Source organism: Aedes albopictus, chromosome 2 (assembly GCF_035046485.1).
Source record: "Aedes albopictus strain Foshan chromosome 2, AalbF5, whole genome shotgun sequence".
Classification (NCBI taxonomy): domain Eukaryota; kingdom Metazoa; phylum Arthropoda; class Insecta; order Diptera; family Culicidae; genus Aedes; species Aedes albopictus.
In genome coordinates, this window is record NC_085137.1 from 214,112,761 (window position 1) to 214,132,364 (window position 19,604).

Consider the following 19,604-nt stretch of genomic DNA (forward strand, 5'->3'; position numbering starts at 1 on the left):
GGCAAAAATGTATAACATTTTCTAATACATTCAATATGGAAATTTCTTTTCGTGTGGAAACAATATCTTCAATAAGGACCAACACTTTTTGGCCGCATTCGATACAAGTTTTCTCACCGTGCGATAAAAATACTGACAGCGAAATCAGAATTGAAAACACGTGTTTTGGGCTGAACAGTTGTTGAAGTATAAGGCGTTGTTCAGTTGATTACAACGTGCTGTGCTAATTCACCACTGCTGAACACAAGTTCAGGAGTGATCATTATTGAGTCATGGGAAGATTATGTTTTGCTTTGGGTGCTGCATCTCACCATCTCTAGGATGGCGCAGATAGGAAGGCATGCGGCTGGCAATCGACAGGTCTCGAGTTCTAATCCGGATTTAGGTAATTTTATATGTAATTCTTATTTCATAATAGGTGTTCTCATAATAATAATAATAATTACGCTCGTGAGAGTTCAGCATTTTTGCATTTTATTTATTTTCAGTCATTTTTGCCAAAGCTGAATAACAACTTTCCTGTACATTTGTAAAACGTTTTGAAGAACAAAAAATTAAGTTGGTGTACAACATGATGCTTTATAACTTCTCCAAATTTGTGTGAACAAAACCCAAACATAGGTTGTACGTGAAAATAATTCAAATGTTATTCAACATTATGTTGAATTAATTCGTCATAATGGTGTTTGTTAAATGAGTGATTGTTATTTGGGCGGACCAGATGTTCGCCATCCGCCAGGTGTTAAAGAAATGCCGCGAATACAACGTACCCACACATCACTTGTTCATCGATTTCAAATCGGCGTATGATACAATCGAGGATACAATCGATCGAGAACAGGCAGATTATGCACGAATACGGATTCCCGGATAAACTGATACGATCGATCAAGGTGATCGAGGCGGTTGAAGAATTCGTGTACTTGGGCTCGCCGGTGACCGCCGACAACGACACCAGCAGAGAAATTCAGAGGCGCATTGACGTACGAGAGTGAATGGGACACGTTATAGACAGGCGCTGAACAGGCAGAATTTAGTCTTCCGAAGAGAGAAGCGCGAGCAAGAAGAATGAGATCGCGAAGCGATTGAAGAGTTGTACCGTGCTAAGGACTAGAGATGGGCAATCAGATCCGGACCTGTTGAAAAGATCCGGATCCGTGCAGTGAGTGAGCGAACCGTGGCTCTTTTCCAGAGAGAGCCGGATTACCCGTCCGCATGCCTCTATACGAAATACCCGAGAAAAGAACCGTTCGCTCCTCTTTGCATCGCTCTGGATTGTTTGCAGCTCATTCTCTGTTGGAGCTGTTTGCCCGGCTCTACTAAGGACACACGGAAGTTCTACGGGAAGCTGAATCGGTAGCGCAGAGGCTTTGTGCCACAAGCCAACATGTGCCGAGACAATCACGGGAATCTTTTCACGAGCGAGCGTGAGGTAGTTGAAAGATGATGGCAGCATTGCGATAAGTATTGCAGATTACACCCCAAATTGGACTATTACACTTTTTATGTTACACCCAAAAAGTGTGATAAAAGTGCGCATTCGGCTCAGATCGTCTCGACGTCTTCGGTGCACTTGTTCTTCTTTTCACAAGGAATAAATGCTCCGAAGACTTCAACTCGATCCAACGTGGTCCTGTTCTGCAATCACACTTTGAAGGTGTGTGCCTACTATTGTGTCAGTCCAATTTGGGATGCAATCTGCAATATCTCAATGGCAAAGTTGAAACCACCGCAGGTGGCGTGGTAACAGATCTAGGAGTACGTGCACAGAGCGAAATATTGCCAGCCCCTGACCTCCAAGCGATTGAGGAGGAGCTTGGCCGTTTGAAAACCAGAAAGCCGCTGGAGTAGATCAACTACTAAGCGAGCCAAAATACGGTGGAGAAGCACTGGTGAGAGCACTACACTGGGTCATTATCAATATTTAAAAGGAGGAAGTATTACCGGAGGAATGGATGGAAGGTATCGACGACGAGTTGGATTGCGGGAACTATCGCGCGATCACACTACTGAACGCTGCCTGCTAGCTACTCTCTCAAATTTTATGCCGCCGTCTATCACCGATTGCAAGAGAGTTTGTGGGGCAATATCAGGCTGGATTCATGGGTGAACGCGATACGACGGACCAGATGTTCGCCATCTGCCAGGTGTTGCAGAAATGCCGCGAATACAACGTACCCACACATCACTTGTTCGTCGATTTTAAATCGGCATATGATACAATCGATCGAGACTAGCTATGGCAGATTATGCACGAATACGGATTCCCAGATAAACTAATACAATTGATCAAGGCGACGATGGATCCAGTGATGTGCGTAGTATAAGTATCAGGGACACTCTAGAGCCCCTTCGAATCTCGCAGAGGGTTACGGCAAGGTGATGGTCTTTCATGCATGCTGTTTAACATTGCTTTAGAGGGTGTAATAAGGAGAACGGGGATCAACACGAGTGGAGCGATTTTCACGAAGTGCGTTCAGCTGCTTGGTTTCGCTGATGATAGTGATATTACACACTTAATTTGAAATACCGGGATCTCAGCATTTTCTCAAACTTTCGCCGAGATCCGCACAGCCGAGCGCTCGGCAAACAACAACATAACCGAGATCTCAGCAACTTTGACAGTTCATAACTGAGGTTCGGCAACTGTGTTGCTGAGAATCAGCTAACAGATGCAGTTTTAACTGAGATATCAGTTTTTGAGTTTGCTGAGTAGTCGGCTGTGCGCGGAAAGCCGAGCCCGCGAATATTTTTTAAGTGTGTATAGCTCGTAAATTTGAGACGATGGCGGAAACGTACATCCGACTAAAGAGTGAAGCCAGGTGAATCGGATTAGTCATTAATGTGTCGAAGACAAAGTACATGATGGCAAAGGGCTCCAGGGAGGAATCACCGCGCCCCCCACCCCGAATTTATATCGACGGTGATGAAATCGAGGCGGTTGAAGAATTCGTGTACTTGGGCTCACTGGGTGACCGCCGACAACGACACCAGCAGAGAAATTCAGAGGCGCATTGACGTACGAGGGCGAATGGGACATGTTATAGACAGGCGCGGAACAGGCAGAATTCAGTCTTCCGAAGAGAGAAGCGCGAGCAAGAAGAACGAGATCGCGAAGCGATTGAAGAGCTGTACCGTGCTAAGGACACACGAAAGTTCTACGAGAAGCTGAATCGCTAGCGCAGAGGCTTTGTGCCACAAGCCAACATGTGCCGAGACAATCACGGGAATCTTCTCACGAGCGAGCGTGAGGTAGTCGAGAGATGACGCAGCATTACGATGAGTATCTCAATGGCAAAGTTGAAACCACCGAAGGTAGCGTGGTAACAGATCTAGAAGTACGTGCCTAGGCCGAAATATTGCCAGCCCCTAACTTCCAAACGATTGAGGAGGAGCTTGGCCGGTTGAAAACCAGAAAGCCGCTGGAGTAAATCAACTACCAAGCGAGCCAAAATACGGTGGAGAAGCACTGGTGAGCACTACACTGGGTCATTACCAAGATTTGGAAAGAGGAAGAGGAAGGAATGGATGGAAGGTATCGTTTTTCCCATCTACAAAAGTTGGATTGCGGGAACTATCCCGCGATCACACCTACTGAGCGCTGCCTGCAAGATACTTTCTCAAATTTTATGCCGCCGTCTATTACCGATTGCAAGAGAGTTTGTGGGGGCAATATCAGGATGGATTCATGGGTGAACGCGCTACGACGGACCAGTTGTTCGCCATCCGCCGGGTGTTGCAGAAATGCCGCGAGTGCAACGTACCTACACATCACTTGTTCATCGATTTTAAATCGGCGTATGATACAATCGATCGAGACCAGCTATGGCAGATCATGCACGAATACGGATTCCCGGATAAACTGATACGATTGATCAAGGCGACGATGGATTGAGTGACGTGCGTGGTTCAAGTATCAGGAACACTCGAGAGCCCCTTCGAATCTCGCCGAGGGTTACGGCAAGGTGATGGTCTTTCGTGCTTGATGTTTAACATTGCTCTAGAGGGTGTAATAAGGAGAACGGGGATCAACACGAGTGGAACGATTTTCACGAAGTCCGTTCAGCTGCTTGGTTTCGCTGATGATATTGATATTATTGCTCGCAAATTTGAGACCATGGCGGAAGCGTACATTCGATCAAAGAATGAAGCCAGTGGAATCGGATTAGTCATTAATGTGTCGAAGACAAAGAACAAGATTGGGAAGGGCTCCAGGGAAGAATCAAAGTGTCCGTCACCACGAATTTCAATCGACGGTGATGAAATCGATGCGGTAGAATATTTCGTGTACTTGGGCTCACTAGTGACTGCCGACATTATTGCCACCAGCAGTGAAATTCAGAGACGGATTGTGGCAAGAAATCGAGTTTACTTTGGACTCCGCAGCACTCTACGATTGAACAAAGTTCGCTGTCACACGAAGTTAACTATCTTCAAAACGCTGATTAGATCGGTAGTCCTCTATGGACACGAAGCATGGACCTTGGCATGGACTTTACGTGCAGAGGACCAACGCACCCTTGGAGTTTTCGAACGGAAGATGCTGCGTACCATCTACAGCGGAGTGCAGATAGAAGGCGGGAATTGGAGAAGACGAATGAACTACGAGCTGCATCAGCTGCTAAAAGAACCAACCATCGTCCACACCGCGGAAATCGGGAGGCTACGGTAGACGGGTCACGTCATCAGAATGTCGGATAGCAACCCGACTGAAATGGTTTTCGAAAGTCATCCGATCGGTACAAGAAGACGTGGTGCGCAGCGAGCTAGGTGGGTCGATCAAGTGAACTGGACCCTTCGCAAAGTGAGAAACTGGAGTCATGGACCGAGTAGAACATGATTTCCTAAACTGTTGGGCGTGTCCCCCAGTGGGGTCGTCGGCCTCCATCCAGGGGGTCGCGAGGGACAGTAGAATATTTAACTGTAACATCTGCTGGCAAAAGGTGGTCGTGCACCTGAAAATTTGGGAACCTATGGAATAGAATGGAGACGACTCCTGTACAGTAGAGGTCACTCAGGCTTTAGTCTGGCCAGTAAGGTAAGTATGTTCGCAGCCTACGGGACTTCAACTGGATTTAAAAAAAAAGATCAATTTGAATAAACAAAACACAATTGCGACCATTGTGGCGGCCATCTTTGGATTCTAACAACCGTCTCCTTTAGCTAGGTACACTTGAATTGCTCTTCAGGAGTGAGGGCTACTGAAAATTGTCTACGATAGTGAACATCAAATTTACTGTGTATTTGTATTAATGGTATAAATAAATATAACATTTTTTGAATCAACATCATTGTTTGGCAGGGCTGTGATATAATGCTTCTGCTATTTGCTCTGAGTCAGGGCAGTGATATAATGGTAGTAAATGGAAAGAACTCACCATCACTCCTCCCTCCTAAAATCACATTGACAATATACCCACGGATTTGTTTATTGTTCTTATCATTTCGAAATGCTGGATTTATTGTCAACTGTTCTCAACTCAAAACTGATGATTAAACAGCATTTCAATCTAAACTTAAAATATGAATAAAACCAAAACTATATATAAACACTTAGAAGTTCGCCTTTTTATGCTTTTTTTATTTGCAATTTATTAAATTCACGCGTTTTATGTTTTGCTCACAAAGCATGATTTTCCCCGATCTGTAGTTTTTTTTTACAATTTTTTATGACTATTCTTAAACAACACTGTTTCACACCCTCCTCCTCTCGGCACTCTGTCCACCCACAACTTCCTCGAGAACGAATTCAACACATCCCCATCACTTTTGCGCAGATTCGCAGATCACGTTTTTTTTTATCGATAAAAGCGTCGACATCGCCAGTAGTCGTCAGTCACTCACGCACACTCTTTCGTTCCCTGAATCAGGGGACCGGTTAAGCTCCCTCCCTCCCTCACACATTCGCAAATCTATTTTAACGTACAGGTTTTAAAAGAGCCGATGATACAGCGCTTTGCGTTTAAGATTGCCTTTTGGTGGCAAGCTTTGAGTCTTACATTCGTTTTTTGTCACTTTTTTGTCTGATGTGGCTTCCCTAATTTTTTTTTCACTTAAAAAAAGTTGCTTGCGTATGTTGTTTTATACTGATGATGACTTTGATTAGACTTTGTTAATTATACAAGAGAAAAGCTAGGTTCGGTTCCGGTTGAGACGATTGACTACGATTGATTTGTTTTCAGTTTTTCTTTCACGAGTGAGAGCGATTTTAGCTGGGTCGTCCGGTGATTTTTCTTTTGATATCGTTTTTCTTTTCAATTTTCTACATATGACTGATATTGGTGTAGTTTTACTGATCATGATTGAGTAATAATCGCTGAAATCGGACTATAATTTAAAAATTGTCTCTGAATAAAAGTTCATTTCTGTTCCTAAGATCTTTCAAATACAGTCAAAGTTTATTCGGAAAGCACAACAATAGAATTGCTTACGAAAAACTTTTCTTATTGGACTAGTGGATAAGGGTTTGGATTTCCAATCGGGAGATGGTGGGTTGGATTCCCGTCAGGGTCGAGAAATGTTTTCAACTCCCTGAGCATATTTTGTTGTAATTTTGCATACGACACACTATACAAATTCATGTAATGATAGGCAACGAAAGCCTGTACTGCGGCCAAAGCAGTGAATGCGACCACATACGTGTAAAACTATTTATCAACGAAGCCTATACCGGACAACGGGAGGTTACAGAAAGTATCGTTTCAAATCGATTTTCTGAAATTTCTTCGATGTCTCTTTTGCGATGGACCCCAAAAGAGATGACACCATACAGAGGCACATGAAGTACTGCGAATCCTGTTCATACGGAGAAGCGATGAAGAGCTCTGATAGAGTCTTCGGGAAGCGCGCAACGGAACAGGAGATTCAGTCCTTGTACGAGAATGCAATGTGGGAAGTCATTCCCTTGCCCAAGGACCGCAAAACCGTAGGCTGCCAGTGAGTGTACAGAAGGAAGATGGACAGTGATGACAAACCCACCTAAGAAGCTGGAAGAATTCCTGAAGGGACTTGTAGAGGAGTCCCCAAAGGGACTCTTTGAGGAATCACTGAGTGTTGTCCAGGAGGAACCCTTGATGGAATTCCTGAAGGATCTCCTGCAAGGATCCCTGAAAAATGCTCCTGGAGGAACTCCTGGGAGAATCTCTGAAGGAGTTCCTGGGGAACTCCCTGGAAAAACTCCTGGAAGAATTACAGTAGAAACCATATAAGGAACTCATGGAGGAATAACATAAGGAACTCATGGAGGAATCCGTGGCGGAGCTCCTAGAGCAATCACAAAAGAAAGTTCATCCAGCGATTCAGATGAAGGAACACCTCGAATAATTCCTGCAAAAACCCCTGGAGGAGTCCTTCAAGAAATTCCCGAAAAAAAAATCCTCAAGAAACTTCAGGCGAAATCCCTCAAAGAATGCCAGGAAGAATTTCCGAAGGAGTTCCGTAAAAAATGTCTCATGAAATTCATGGAAGAATCCCAGAAGGAGTCCCTGAAGAGCTCCTGCAGAAATCCAGAATGCAGTTCCTAGAGAAATCTCTGGAGGAATTCCTGGAGCAATCCTTGAAGAAATTTGGGAAAAATTCTCTGAAAGAGTTGCTAAAGAAATTTCTCCAACAATTTCAGTGGGAAAAATCCTGGAGGAATTCCCGCAAAATTCCTGGAATAATTACGACATAATGGGGTAATCTCTGAAGAAATTTATGAAGAAACCCTCCTAGGAATTCCAGAAAAATCCCTGAAGGAGTTCCTTTGCAATGGATCATTGAAGCCGACTTTTCCGCTACTCACCGCATAAAAACAAAAGCGCCACCGTATATGGACGGTAACACAGTGACATCAGTCGAGTTACGTCAAACACACAAGGCTACGGTGGCGCTGTAGTACTTTCTGGATAAATCCTTGCATAAATTCCTGGAGAAAACCCTGAAGGAGCACCTAGAACAATCCCTCAATAAATTTTAGAAAACAAAAAAAAATCCCTCAAGGAATGCCAGAGGCGAAATACCTCTAACAATTTCTGGAAAAATCCTTCAAGAAGTTTCAGGAAGAATCTGTGAAGGAGTTCTAGGAGCAGTCCTTCTAGGAGTTCCTGAAGAAATCTCTGAAAGAGTCCCTGCCCAAGAACATTTTGTTGACCAATTAGTCTTGTAGAGGTTTTAAAAACCGTCATAAAATCTTACACCTTTCATTTTGATTTTATGATGGTTCTGTGAACCTCTTCTAGCCTATCTAACTAAACAATTTTGCTTGGGTGGAGAAATACATATCTGAATTAGCTCCTGGAGAAATCCCTCAAGGAATGCTAGAAAAAAACCCTCCCAGATATTTCAAGAGAAATTCTTCAAAAAAAATTGAAAGGAAATACATAGAACTCTTATAAAAATTCCTGAATGAATCTCTAATGAAATTCCTGGAGGAACTCCTGGAGGAATCATTGAATAACTTTCTGGAGGGATTTCTGAATGAACTCCAGGAGGTTTCTCCTCTGACAGAGCTTAAAGAAACCCTGAAGCAAAATTCTGGCGGAGCTTTCAACAGACCCTGAAGAATCAACGAGGAACGATTGGTGGTGTTGGACGTTATGATGGGGGTTGCCAATTTGGGTTTACTCATGCATTGGTGGGCATCGTCTTATGAATAGTTCCACCTTCATCCGCGGGTAGCGCTGCCAACAGCGAGTCCCGATTTTCAGCAGTGCAGCTAGTCTTCATGATAAAATGGTCTTCGTTTTATGCCAAATGTTCCGCTCCGGATTAGAAGACTTTTTCTAAATATAACCTCAATTTCAGCGAGAATTTCTTCCTCGAAAGTTACAGTAGCACTATTGTTCGGTTTTGACTAACTTTTTCTCAAAGAAAACACATGATTCAGGTTTACATAGAACGAAATCTGAAGCGTCTTATTTATCAATTTCCGTTGATTTCAATTGATTCTTCTCATCTATTACAGTTGCTGCAAATGGCGTAGTTAAGTGACTGCGTGTACGTATTTTGGGTGTTTTGTTTATATTCCACTTAAGTGTCGTTTGATTTTAATTATATACGTAATTACATAGCAATTCATTTCATATCGCGTTTGCATCCATTTTGTTAATGTACAAAACATAGAGAAATAAATCTGCTTACGTGCGCTGAAGACATTTTTCTTGGTTGTTCACACTAATCCGACTTTCACTCGGTAGCCTCGTACGATTCGATCGTTTCGCCACTACAGTACAGTTCGGCGCCCCCTTCTGGCGGGACGACAATGGAAGTTCTGGGGGTTGTTGGGATGGCTCGATGCACCGTCGGTTGTCCGAGCTCGTCGACGAACTCGAGCGGGTCTGGGGTCGGTTCGGGACATGACTCGGCCCCGGAGGCTGCCACTGCGGCAGCTTCCAGCGCTTCCAGTTCCTCGTCGTGCTGCTCGCGAGCTTCCTCGGCGTCATCGAAGGCGGCAAATAGTGCACCGTCTATGCTATTTACACTGATTCCGGACGTTTCCATGATGACCGGCATGGTGGCCTGCAGCGGGTCCATATCCGCTACCTTCCAGCCACGTTCCAGACCTGCGTGAGGAGAGTGAAAAATACGCAAAGTACGGGTGAAAGTAGAGTGAGTACACGATATCTTTAAGCAAGTTAAGCCAGCGGTTCTCAAACTGCTATGCCTTGTCGGCGTTTGTGATGTTCATCTACGGTATGTTTTGCTTTTATTGAATGGATCAACAGTCGTACAATAGTTTGAGAACCGCTGGGTCTTACAATCTATCCACATAAACCCTTGGTGAGGTTTTTCTTTCAATACATGGATTCTTTCGGTCGTGATAGGGATCACAGCTAGCGTAGATTGTCCAAACAGATCAGTCTATTTTGTGTAATGGTTGATGAGCGACACCTGTGATCCACAACGAAAACAAAACAAAATTTTGACACCAAAAACCAAAAAAATCTACCGAACAAAGACAAACAAAACCTTGGAAGAGAAAAAGGGAAAAAATAGACAAAATTTAAAAAAGTACATAAATATATTTGTGTATATTTCTTCCATGCATTTGCATAATTGCCACTCATCTTCTCTTTAGTTTCCTTGCTGGTTTCGTAAGAGTTGTTACTGGATACTGATAATTTCAATACATCAATTCAGTTATTCGGTTTGTCCAGTAGTGCTCAGTTCACATTTCATTTGCGTTCGTGTATCTTCAAATGGTATCGTAGCTTGTTTTTTGCGCAAAAAATATACTTTTCCTCTATATTTTCACAAAACTACACTGGGTGCTGGTTGGGTTTAGATAGCTAAATAAATAATTATTCACCGTATACTAAATAAAAATCATAGCTAACAGTAGGAGTAGATATGTGTGAGTGGGGATCGATGCATCAGCAGTACCAAGAACAACAACGAATCAATCAGCGCAGTTGATTCGCACGCAGGAAGTTATATGATCAACATACATCATATTTTTGCATTACATTTTGGTTCAGTGTTTCGTTTGTTCACAATCACTGGATTCTTATTGCCGATGCATGTGTCTGTGTCAGTTACGCTATCGGTCGCCACGTGGCCACGCCTACTTGGATTATTGCAGCAACTCTTGTTGTTGTTGTTGATGGCGCTGCTTGGCGTTGATGCATGGCTACTTGGATGTGGTGCTTTTAGCAGACTGGTGCGGGGTTGGAGTAAGGCGGGACATATTAGAATACAACTGAAAAAATCATAACAGGAGCAGGCACCAAAAACAAACTTAAAACAAAACACTCAGATACAACTCTACTAATTGGGTGTGAGGGGTGGTACCACATGACGACGCTAATATGGGTGTATGTATGAAGGGATGGACGATCACAACACGACAACCAGAGTACAATAGTTGCGAACGAACGAACGAACGAGTGTGAGCGAGACAGACAGAGTGAGAGGTAGAGAAATGGAAGGACTACTAACTGGCCGAATTTACAGGAACATGATGGTGTAGATGATTGCTGGTGGAGGACGAACCCGTCACCGACGAACCGAAGGACGATGGCGGATCCGAGGAGCCGGTCGCGCCACCACTACTGCCATCGGTGACCACTATTCGTTCTCCGGACGATTGCATTTTCGCGGCCGCACCTAGCAACTGTTGCTGTTTACTCCTAAGCGTATCCTCTATCATTGTAGCTAGTTTTTCACGATCCGTCTGTGGAAGGATGAAACAATACTTTAGAGCTTACGCGCCAACATTATTTGTATTTCGGTTGAAACTTACTTCATGAATAAATCCTAAATGTACTAGTTCATGCGAAAGCGCGACGGCTGAATCGTCCGGCGAGATGGGACATGTTAACTGTCGGTTCATCTTATCCTCCATCCTTAATAGTATTGTCATCTGGAAATTGGATAAGAATATCATATATTAATAGATACAATTCAAATGTTTCCAAATTATGCTTCAATACAGAAAGATCAAGCAGATTAAACATTGACGAAGTTTGATGCAACTCTTACATGACAATAACGGTATCAACGTAGATGACAACCAGAACAATCTGTAGGAATCAATCCACCCAACAAACACGCATATCATATAAGTGTTACGGAAACCGCAAGTTTTACTTTTTTAGAAGTAAATTTGACGATATTCTAGAGTTGTGTTAGAATAACGTCAAATAAACTTCTATACAACCAACACTTGCATTGCCGTAACTCTTATATAACATGCGAGCTGCTTGGGCAACGATCACTGAGCACAGTTGGTTCGAGGAGGAGTGCCTCAAGTTGGCGGATAAAAAATACGTAGCCACAGCCGGATGTTGGTGTCTGTTACCCGACAGGATAGAGAGCGGTACAATGAAGCGAGAACAGCCGAGTAGACTAAAACGTAAGAAGGTATGCGAATGTCAACTGAGGTGCAAAACAGTGTGGAACAGAATGGTATGCGGACATTTTACGCAACTGCCAATGGCATGCGGCGAAAAACAGCGTCGTCTCTCGTCATGAACAATGATTGAGAAGGTAACTTTCTGACAAATAAAACTTTGGTAGCTGTCAGGTGAGAGTACTGAAGAACAGTAAGACTGCTTTTGATACGGCAAAGGCTGGGTAGGCTGCGCAATACAGATCCCATTGTGATCCACTAGCCTCAGCTCAGCAACTCCTATCCCTACTTCGTCGTGGTACCGGCCAGAGACTACGAGCAACCTTAGGGAAGATCGGGTAGCCAACCCCGGTGGGAACTTTGGTCGTAGGCTGACAGGGAAAGGGGGGGGGGGGAATTGCTTTTGCAAACCTGAGCGTTTGTTCTCCAGGATGAGCGGCTCACAACAGCGTCTGATCCCCGTGTTAGGGGCAGCTGATCAACGTCCGAATGCCAGGGAAGGACTCTAAGCTCAATTATGCACTATGATCCTCCGGAAAGTAGAGATTGGTGTCAGGCCCTACGAGCCTGCCGTAAAAAAACGTTGTAACGGAAAATATGCAACAGAAAACAACAACACGGTTACTCAAAGTTTTGCTCAAACAGCATCAAATAAGGCAAGGAATCGCAATACCCACGCTATTTGAACCACTTCATTGCAGAAACATAACATTGACCTTCTTACCATACAAACAAACTCAGCTCATTACTTCAATTCTAGTACTTCACTGATTGTGTCCTATTAATCTTTTCGAAACTAGTAGTGAGCAGCTGCACGAAATGCTTCACCAAACTCTGTTGACGTTATGGGAAGAGGAAATACGAAATACTCCCTAGCTAGCTGGCTGAAGGGCTCATTAGTTTTCTTTACGAAATAAAGGACACAGTCTGAAGTACACCAATTATCGAGGAATAACTCTCTTCAATTCTACGTACAGAATCATGTAAATTAATCTTTTCAACAGATTAAGATCTGGTGTTTGTTAGGGCTGTTCGTTCTTTGAAGGAAGCACGACACTAGACAACGGACTAGCATGAAACGCCGTGCCACTCGGAAACTTTTCCTGAAAGTTGCGGCGGGAATCGAACCCGCGCTCCTCAGCACGATACAACTATTTAAAAACTTGGTGATACTAGTCGCACGACCACGAAGCCACGTTATACGGACGTAACCAGTCACAGTTACTTAGTTTGTAGACGAAGACAACATTCGCGCTTCGTTAAACATTGATCCTTACGCTTGCTGTAAACGGCCAAGAGTCTTGGACATTGAAGAAAATGGTTCTTGGAATATTCTCAAGCTAATAAAACACGGCAGACTACGTTGGGTTGGTCACGTAGCACAAATACCCGAAGAACGACTGACTGGAGAAGTATCCCTAGTACATCACTAGGGAGAGGCCGGCGTCTTCATGGCAGACCGAGCACGTGGTCTTTTTTTTCCGGTGGAGGAGGCCTAAGGATACCTAACGTCCAGGTCCAGAAGAACTGGAAGCGATTGTCCCAGGCCAGGGTACAGCAGAAAACGATTGTTTCATTGAGTGTAAGTAAGTAAGTATAGCACGTGACAGACATGAACATACTCGTTGCCCATGAAAGTCAAGGAAATTTTCAAAAAGATCCCAAATCGTCCGAGAATTGAACCTGGTCTTGTTAAATGCCTAGGCGTTTACAACATCAGCAATATGTACCCTCATTCAGATTCCATAAACCATAAATCAAGATACTTACAAATAATACACAATTATCCTCTCCGGGCTTAACACTACATATCATATTCACAACTCTCCTAGTTTCAATATCTAGCGGCTCTGGCGTTTCGGATTTCACCGATTCTGCAGTCTCGGGCGATATTGCTCGTGGTCGGGAAGCGGGTGGTTTTTGTGCCGAAAAGGCAGTCAGCGGATAAATGCCATACCTGGAATGGAGAAGAATCAGGAAGGAAGCAATCAATCCCACGTGTTCAAATAACCATCCCGCCCAACACTTACTTTACATCCTCTACGAACTTCTCCAGCTTTTCCGTGCCGGGGATATCGCCCAGGTGGAACTCGGTCTGCCGCACTTCGCCATATACCATGTCCGGTTTGTTCAGCTTTTGCAGCATCTCGTCGTAGTTTGCTGCTGGCCCAAGGTGGCGTTGATCGGCGATTGTAGCGATTGATAGCGATTGCGCGCGCGGTCGGTCACCGGTGGTCGACGTTCAGGCAGGTGCATCGGGACAGGCATTAGGAAGTATGGCGACGACGACGACGACGACGACCATGCGGGGAATAATAAAAGCAGCAAGCATCAGTGCAATAGTTGCACACAGCGAGATCGTTGTCCAACCATCACAGTCAATCGCGTTCAACCGGTCCGATGCGATTAGAGTTCGAGTCAACAATAACAGAGAGAAAGAAATAAAAGCATGGGGTTGCGGGAGAAAAAAAAAAAACGAGTCAACATTAATATTGATAGGATGCTGCTTGCTTAGTGGAATATTATTATGTGAATAGTAGTTGTCGTATGTTTCCTATGTTTATGGTGTAGGAAAGCGGATGAAACTTCTAGCGTTTAATTTATCAGCAAAGTGATTCAGAAATTATTCGCTTCTATATTTTTTTGCTCTGATTTTGCTCTGGAACTTATTACCTAATTAAAGATGTTTTTCTTGTATGAATAGAACATGTCTAACAAATTGAAATTGACAATTTCATAATGTTCTCAATACATGGAGTGTCACCCCCTCCTCGCTAAACGATGGTCGTCATATTTGAATGACCCCTAACATGGATAGCGTAGACACCAACAACCCTGCGCCTCCATGTGTGTCGCAATCTCCTTGGAAACATATGTATGGCTGGTAATAAAATCACCAAAAACCTTAAGGACAGACTTGTTAGAATCCCAAAATGGCCGCCACAATGGACGACTTTGGCACCTGCTCACGTTTTCGAAAGCACAAATCTCTTCTTAACAAAACTAATGCGCTGGTGATCTTCTTATTTTAAGCTTATTACACGTGAGCAAGAGCAGAATAATAAAATGCATTGTTGTTTGCTTAAGGACAAACGTCTTGAAATCCCGCTTCAACAGTGCATCAGAACTTAAGACGCACAAATCTCAAGAAGCAAGCTTCAAACCACAACGCATTTTATTATTCTGCCAAAGTCGGTCATTGTGGCGGCCATTTTGAGATTCTAACAAGTCTGTCCTTAATTGCAAGCACGAAAAGCCGGAAGTTGTAAATTTTCATTGGGAAATCAAAAGATTATCCGTGGGTTTGGCGGCCTAGCTTCTAGTCTAGAAGAATGCAGACATATCTTGACACCACTCACCTATTTATAGAGCTTGCTGACGTTTATTCACATCTCTCTTTCAAGCTTGCAGGCGGGATAGGATTTGTTTTCATCGAGAAACCTTTCCTGATGACAACAAATCCTATTCCGCCTGCATGTTTGAAAGAGAAATGTGAATAAACGGCAGCAAGCTCTATAGTAGGGTGGAACTAATTTGAAACATCTCTCCGGGATTTGATTTCTCAAGTGGAAAGTGATCTACTAGTCGAAATAATGCCTGGTTTAGACGGTGAAAGTGATTTGATTCCAGTCAGTTCGAAATGCCCAATTGAATACGAATTGAACGTGTATACACCACTATTCATCTCACTTGAGCACCTGACTTGAACGAAAGTTGGACATGTTGAACTTTTTCGTTCAAGTCAAACGAAATCATCTCACTTGCCTCGTCTAAACCCGCGATTCATGTGAGTTGAATTCAAGTCATCTGTCAAATGAGATGAATTCAATTCAGTTTGCTTACGCACAGCACGACTTGAACAATGTAAACACTTGCTTCAACTGAGATGCATTCAAGAGCATTCAAGTGAACACTCAAGTCATTTGCTCAGTCTAAACAGTAAACACAGCATTCCACTGGATTGAACATTTTTGAAAAGTTTGCAAGTGAAATGCTCGTGTCAATTGAACAGCCTAAACCAGGTATAAGTGAGCTATAAAGAATGAGCGATTTCAGTTTTTTTTCTTTTCAGAGTTTTTTTTCTAGAGCAAACATTGAAAAAAAATCAAATTTAATTTTCAAACATATTTTTTTCTACACTAAATCGGTGATTCTAGAACCCAACTGGGCAAAACTTGCGCTCAAAATTGCGATATCTCTACTGGTTTCTGAGATATTTGAAAAAAAAAGACTTATTTCGGTATTTTTTGGATTAGTTACCAAAATGTGCACTGGTGGTGCCGAGAATTGGTGCTGGACTAGGTGCAGTAAACTCGTGCAAAATCAACTTTCCGGCAAAAAATCTTCACAACATTCACTATTAACAACGAGTTTACGCAATAAGGCATGGTACACAAATTACGTAACGCTAAAATTGACCATTTCAGAAGCCCCCCCCCCTTCGTAACGCTTTTTGTACGGAAGCCCGAACATTTTTGTATGCGTCGTAACGCTACTCTGGACTCCCCCCTCCCCCTATAGCGTTACGTAATTTGTGTACGATGCCTAAGGCATCTCATTCAGATTAAAGAAGTGGCCGAAAACAGTCGTTTCGATGTGAATTTAGGTAATATACAATTTTGTTTACCTGTAGTGCCGGGAATGGGGTCAAATACCCTAGTTGCCAATTTGCATTGGGGAATCAAAAGATTTTCCGTAGATTTTCCTACCTGGCTACTAGAAGGATATATTTTATGCAAACATATCTTGACGCCATTCACTTATACAGCCATTCTATAAAAAGAAATCCTACTGGATGAACTGCAGTTAGTAAAAAAATGCCACCGAATTCGCCTGCTGCAGAGGATAATCCTCCATGAATTGCTTCAGGCAATCCTTCAGATGTTCTTTATGAATTGCTCCTAGATTCCTACATTACTCCTTCAGAGATTGATCTAAGAGTTCTTTCTAAGATTACGAGAATTCCCTCAGGAGGTCCTTCACGAATACCTCCTGAAGTTCGGCGATTCCACCAAAATTTTCCAAGATTGACCAGAAGTTTCTTCTGGGATTTATTCAAGAGTTCCTTCAAAGATTCATCCTGCTAGGAATTACAATCTTGATTTCTTCCGAAATTCTTTCCTTCGTTTTTGAAGTGTAGAATTGACCTAAGTTAAAATACACGCAAATAAAAATAAAAAAAAACCTCTTTGTTTTAGGATTTCTTCAAGATTCTTCTGGGACTTTTTAAAAGAGTTTCTTCTGAGATTCCTCCTTCGAAAATTCCGAGATTTCTCCAGGGTTTTTTTTTCCTGGATTTCTCAAGGAATTTCTTTTGTTATTCTTCAAGGAGTTTATTCTGGGATTTCTCAAGAAGTTCCTTCTGAGATGTCTTCAAGAGTTCTTTCTGGGATTGATCCAAGAGGTTTTTCCTGGATTCCACGAAGAATTTCTTACAGGATTTCTCATTAGCTCTTGTCGGGATTACTCCAGAAACTCTTTTTAGAATTTCTCCCATACTTTCTTCTGAGATTCCGTCAAGATTTTCTCCGGAAATTACACCAAAAGTTCCTCGTGGGATCCTTTCGAGAATTTCCCCTAGATTTATTCCTCCAGAAGTTCTTCCCGGAATTGCCTGCAAAGCTCCTTCCAGGCATTCTTTCAGAAATTCCAAGAACTCGTCCAGGATAAACTTCTTGGGGATTCTTCCAAGAACTTATTCCGGAATTCGTTTAGAAACTCCTTCCCGGCGTTCTTCCTCCATTCCCCATTTTTTTATGGAATATCTCCAGCAGTTTTGTATATATTCCTCCAAAGTGCGTTCTGGGATTCCTTCAAAAGATCATTCTAAGAGTACCTACTAGGATTTCTACAAAAATTCATTCTAAGATTCGTCCTGGTGTTCATCCAGTGATTCCTCCAGGAGTTCTTTGTAAGATAGAACTATTTGGGATTCCTCTTGGTTTTCTCTTATGTGATTCCTCCAGGAATGGTTTAAAAGATTTATCTGGGAAATTACTCCGCCAACAACTTCTTCCGGAAATCCCGGTTGAAATTATTGGAGGATGGTTCGAAAAAACTCCTGGTAGAATCTTAGGAAACACCTCTGGAGAAAACCCCGAAGGAACTCCTAGAAGACCCGATGCTATTAATTCCTGGAAAAAGTAGAAGGAACTCATGGAGGAATGTTTTGTAGACTTCTAATGAAAATCTCAGATACATTTTATGAGAATCCCCGGCGAACTCCTAGCGAATTTTCCGATAAATCACCTGGAAGAATTTTAAGAGGTTTTTCTGCGAAATCTCAAAGAAAAACCTTCGTACGGAATGCCAGAAGATTCATCACAAAGAATCCTTCGTGGATCGTGTCTCTGCTTGGTCTTCTTGAGCTCTTCTTCCGAATAAGTTTGATGAAGACAGCATCTTTGTAAGCCCTCAGGTATTGGAGATATCGAGAGGAGTTAATGTGATGCAATATTGTTGCAATACTTTTTGTGAGTATATTCTTATGACGGGTAGCATACTTGGATAAGTGGAATAAGACTGAAAAAGTTATTAGCATATGGGGGCTAATATAAAATACCTATTTGGTGTTTAAGCTGTTGTTTCGTTTACAAAAGTATAACGAACGCACTTTAGAGATTTGTTACTACAACCCCCATAAGGTCTATCGGCAAGTAGCAGTTTATTCTACGATTCACGCTATAGCTTTTCATCATGAAATGCTTGGAATAATGAATAATGGAAGTGTGCGACATAGATTGTTAATATTATTTCACGTATTGATTCTGAGTTTCCTCATCTTCAACAGCAACACTCCGATAAATAAGCAGCGGCATAATTTGCCCCATTATCCCCCAAACTTCATATTTATAACATCTTACTCACTGGAATTAGAATGTTATAATCTGAGTGACATATTATATTCATTGCAATGAAACAATTTGATTATCCTTTTAGGGGAATCGGGGTGAAACAGGCATTTGTCAACTTATATGGTCATTCAAGCTTTTGGATTGTTTTTTCCCATTTAACCCCATTGCACCCTAAATTTCCAAATTTCATAGGATGCAGAATTATTACTGATTAGCTCTTCATTAATTTTAACTCATATCATACATAGAAGTTTGAAGTTAAAGTTGTTTTAATTTAAAAACAATGAAAAAAATAAGTTTAGAGGGGAGTTGGCGTAAACTAAGCTGCCGTCATCTCCCGTCTATGAGGCTTTGCGAAAACAACATTTAGGATATTTTTGGAGTAGGGTGGGGCGGGCAAGATGGGTCACCTAAGGACGGGTCATCATAACTTTGTAAATACAAATAGTATTGGTTTGTATTCGTCCTCAACTCTTCAATATACTAGTTAGCTATGCTAAAAGTCGATAAAAAGTTCATTAAATACAAAATATGATGTTAAACAAGCCGTTTTAAAAAGTGACCCATTTTGCGCCGTGAAAAAAGTGCGGGCAAGATGGGTCACCTTTTAAATAATTTACATTTTCTCAACGAAAAACGGTAATATATGAGATTTGTTCCGTATTCATATGTGCTCCATATCCATACTGAGTAAACAAGAGCTACAAGTAAACATTTTATAAATTTATTTAGAAAATAAAAAAACTTTACGATTTGAGTGCTCCTAAGACGACTTGAAAATCGATGTTTTCACTAAAAAATATCATAATTTTATGTTATAATTTTTGGCGTTCATTCCGCTTGGTCAAAATGAATTATGAGATAATCTTGTAATAAAAAATAAATAACTTTTAAATCATCCAACAATACGCACAAAATTG

The 19,604-nt window shown here is 42.3% G+C and overlaps 1 protein-coding gene across 5 annotated transcripts in view; it reads right to left on the minus strand.

Annotated features, from left to right (window-relative positions):
• Positions 1–8,861: 8,861 nt before the first annotated feature.
• The window catches only part of LOC109420353 (nuclear receptor-binding protein homolog), a 195,194-nt gene continuing 184,451 nt past the window's right edge, over positions 8,862–19,604 (minus strand). For 2 of the 5 annotated variants that reach the window (XM_029854971.2, XM_029854963.2), the window contains exons 8-12: positions 13,861–13,990; positions 13,601–13,787; positions 11,222–11,341; positions 10,918–11,152; positions 8,862–9,542 (exon numbers count right to left, since the gene is read on the minus strand). In XM_029854971.2, the coding sequence (XP_029710831.2) occupies positions 9,166–9,542; positions 10,918–11,152; positions 11,222–11,341; positions 13,601–13,787; positions 13,861–13,990 (1,049 nt within the window). In that variant the 3' untranslated portion in view covers positions 8,862–9,165. Of the gene's footprint in view, positions 9,543–9,981; positions 11,153–11,221; positions 11,342–13,600; positions 13,788–13,860; positions 13,991–19,604 lie in introns of those variants that run through there. The other 3 variants (XM_029854993.2, XM_029854985.2, XM_062851106.1) reach the window with 3 other exon arrangements.